This window comes from Mandrillus leucophaeus, unplaced genomic scaffold (assembly GCF_000951045.1).
Source record: "Mandrillus leucophaeus isolate KB7577 unplaced genomic scaffold, Mleu.le_1.0 Scaffold202, whole genome shotgun sequence".
Lineage (NCBI taxonomy): Eukaryota > Metazoa > Chordata > Mammalia > Primates > Cercopithecidae > Mandrillus > Mandrillus leucophaeus.
Genome location: NW_012102055.1, coordinates 2,214,668 through 2,218,523, shown reverse-complemented (window position 1 = coordinate 2,218,523; position 3,856 = coordinate 2,214,668). Strand labels below are relative to the sequence as shown.

General features: G+C 52.0%; 1 protein-coding gene across 3 annotated transcripts in view; it reads right to left on the bottom strand.

Annotated features, from left to right (window-relative positions):
• PCSK2 (proprotein convertase subtilisin/kexin type 2) overlaps positions 1-3,856 on the bottom strand; it is a 255,053-nt gene that overhangs the window by 47,188 nt on the left and 204,009 nt on the right. For all 3 annotated transcript variants that reach the window (XM_011979467.1, XM_011979466.1, XM_011979468.1), the window contains one exon: positions 813-988. In XM_011979467.1, the coding sequence (XP_011834857.1) occupies positions 813-988 (176 nt within the window). The remainder of the gene's footprint in view (positions 1-812; positions 989-3,856) is intronic.

Here is a 3,856-nt window from a genome sequence, read left to right as displayed (position 1 = left end):
GAGACTGGGACAAATGCTGACCCTTTGCAAGCACTTCTCAGTGACGAGCGCTTGCATCTTTCTCATTTACACATCACAGTGACTCTGTGACCCCTCATTATCACCATTTGACAGGCGAGGTTAAGTCACTTCCTGAGAGACTGGAGCCCAGAAACCCTCTGGTCCCTGAACCTGGGTTCGTGTCTCCTTTGGGGTGGCTCCAGCCCCAGTGTCTCAGAGAAGGGGCCCCCTTCCCCTCCCTTTGCAGCATTGACCTCCATCTCATCCCTTTGGAGGCTCTGCCTGGCTTCCTTCTCCTTGGCTCTGTCCAAGCCTGAGCTAATCTCAGAGGAGCGGCTGTGAGAATGTGTGCTCAGACCTCCTGCCCCATGAGTGTCGTGGTCACAGTCCTGGCTGCTGCCCCCTGGATGTACCACCCCGTCCTGCCGAGACCCCATGTCCTGTGTGTTACTGCCAGCCAACGACTGAGCGGGTGGTGTGGGTGCCAGTGCAGGCCCCTTTCTGCCTGTGATGGGCAGCTTTGGCATGGGGACTGCTGTCTGAGACCCTCCCTCCCCAAGCCCCTTCTCTCCCACTGTCGTTCGCAGGAGCCAGGCAGGCATCACGTCTGAGGCTCTTCTGTCTTCTCTCCTTATCCTTCACAGGCCTTCCCGTAGTCAGCCTCCTGCATGGCTAAGCCCCTGTACTGTCTGACTCCTGCAGGACCTGGACTCACACACAGGGTGACAATGGTTTACCCAGTTGCCTCCACCCCTCCACCCACTGTGTCCCACCTTGAGAGTGGCCGGGGCGTAGGGGGCCGGCCCTCTTACCTTGTTCACGCCATCGGCCATGGCCTGCAGCGTGAGCTCCCGGGGCCCATCCACTGTCTTGCCGTTGTCTGTGGGGCCCCAGCTGGCGCTGTAGATGTCGATCAGCTGCGGCATGTGGCTGATGGAGGAGGCCTCGATGATGTCCGTCATGAACGGCTGGTCCAGCATCCGGATGCCTGTGGACATGTTGAGCAGAGGACACCAGGTTTGGGTTCCCCAGTTCACAGGAGACAAGGAGGTGGAGGAGGGCTCGGGCCCTGGGTGCTTGGAAGGGTTGGAGATCTCAGGTGCTCTGGGGACACTGTGCAGTCCAAGGATCACGAAGAAGGCACAGACGGTCCTACTGGCTCCCTTCTGCGTCCCACCCATGTCTTTGCTGATGTAACGATTTAAAGACAAATTTATTCCTCTAACAAACCTTACTAGAATTCCTAATGGGAGAGATCACCTTTGCTGAAGCGATTCTTTGATAAGCTCGTTTCTAAGTAGAAGCTCGATCTCAGAGAACTGGGTGTTGGCTGCAGCCAAGTTTTAGGGGAGAAATAAAGCTACTACATATGATAGATAGAGGAGGCAATAGATATTTGATATTTGAGAAGAAATTCCAGCAGGCAGAGGGCAGAGGGCAGGGGACAGAGAGAGGGGCAGGGGCAGTGCAGGAGTGGGTGGGATAAGGAAAGAGGAACTCCCATTTGCACTGTAGCTGGGAGGGACTTTGGAAAGGACAGAAAGGCTGAGATGGCTGTTCTAAACTGTATTAGTTATTCTGTGTCAGACGGCCCCCTCTCCTTTCTTCCCTAGAGCATCGCTGTAAAGTTTGTGTTCCTCTCTGATGCCTCATGGGAGTGATTTCTTGCAGGATGTTGGGAAGAAGCAAAGTCCTGCAGTCCAGGGTAGTGTGGGGCACACAAGCCTAAGACACAGGGGCATAGGGTGAAGGTGCCTGCGCTGCACCCGCAGAGCTGGTGCTCCCAGGCTTCCAGTCCCCCTGTGGTCATCCACAAAAGCCCTCTCTAGGGGGAACTCAGCAGCCGCCACTGGGATGGGCGTGCTGTCTCTCCATCACTACCCTCAAAACTTCGCTGATGGGGTCACATGCCTTTCTCCAGGCTTTGTCATCTGGATGGGTCGGTGGGTTCACGATTCTGTGGCAAGGAGCTTAGAGTGCTAGTGAAGCGGACCTGTCTTCACCCACTGCAATTATGGAATGAAGGTGTTGGGCCATGCACAGTCAAAACCTGGGCCCCAAAACTCCTTCCTTGTCCCCGGTGGCCAAAGGATGTTGTGCCTCAAGAACACTATTTCACAAGCCTCACTCTCTAACATGGCGAGCAGGTCAATTGAATTACAAGCCACCCAGGTTCTTGCCAGGCACCTGAAATGGACATGAAATTGCTTTCTTTCCTGAGGGTCTACTACTTTCAGGTCCCAGGAGACTCGAGGACCTCACTTTCCTCTTCAGTGCTCATAGCCCTCTTCTTGTGTACCTTTAACCTTCTATCACAACTGCTTATTTGAGTGTTTCATACACCACCAGATGGCACGCTCTTTGAGTATAGGGCATGTGTCTACTTTGTTCACTTCTGTGTCCTTGAGGATCAACGTGATGCTTGGTATTTATTTTAACCTTGACAAATATTTGGTGAATAAATACCTGGCATTATTGCCTTATTTAGTTGATTTCCTCCCCAACAGAAATAACAGGTCCGGAAGAATGAATAACAGGCTCTACTCATCCATCTTCTACTATTAACCCATAAGCGTAATCACCATGTTTGCCAACAAACATCCTGTTACGAGTTAGCATTCTTTCTCCTGCGTGAAGCTTATCTAGAATAAGCCTAGTCTTTGGCTTGAACTTTCCAGATGTTAAATTTTATGGTTCATTTTATAAGGAGATAGGAAATTTAAGACTCTGTTTTTTTCTTTTGGTCCATCTATATTTTTATTTATTTAAAAACTTTATTTAATGCAGGTGACCAATAAGCCACAGAATAAACTGGTCAGTGCAGCTGCTTCTTGTGCAAAGTCACGCCCACTCTGTGGGTGGGAAATAAACAGAGAGAGGCTGGCATTCACTTGCTCAGATGCTCTTGAACTTGCCTAGTGCCCAGATGACCAGGACCGAATGGCCCACCGCAACTGGAAGGTGAGAGAAATTCAACACTGGCCAAAGCAGACCTCCGCTGCCCCACAAACCAACCAATGGCAGCCCTGCATTTTGCCAGGGCTGGTGCATGGCACTTCCAGCTGTGCCTTGAACCCTCTTCCCCTTTGCAGCTCTTATCACCTTCATGGGCTCCCTCTATGCTGCACAAGAACCTCAGAGCGGATGTGTATTAATCTTCTGACTGTTTCAACATTATAGGGTGGCCACAGGCTGAGAGCAAGTCTCTCATTCATATTCAGGGACCAGGCGCCCGACATTCTTTTAATCTCGTTAAGCTCAAGAGGAATGAGGCATACATTAATTGAATGAGATACAGTATTAATTTTGCAAGCAACTGCACCATTAGCAGCCAAGACAGCGGCTCAGAGTGACCCTAGGGTTTTTAGGGAAGGCCTCTCCTCTGCCCCTGGATGCTCTAGGAGCTACAGGGGAATGTGGGGTGAAGACAGAGAGTAGACCAAGTGAGAGACCAGGGAGAGAATGAGAGAAGGAGGGAGAGAGGCAGAGAGACTGGGAGAGAGAGAGAGGGTAGGCAGAGGGAGAGAGACAGAGAGAATGGGAGAGAGAGAGGCAGAGGGAGAACAGGTAGAGAGAAAGGGAGAGGAGAAGGAGAGAGTGAGAGAGAGAGAGAAGGAGAGGACAGAGAAAGAGAGAGGAAAGGGAGAGTGCAGGAGAGAGAGAAGGTAGAGGGTGAGGGAAAGAGAGGAAAGAGAGAAGTAAGAAGGGGGAGGAGGAGGAGGGGAGGAGGGAAGGAAGGGAGGAAGGGAGGGAGAGAGAGGAGAGGGAGAGAGGGAGGAAGGGGGAGGAGGAGGAGAGGAAGAGAGGGAGGGAGGGAAAGAGGGAGGGAGAGAGAGAGAGAGGGAGAGAGAGAGAG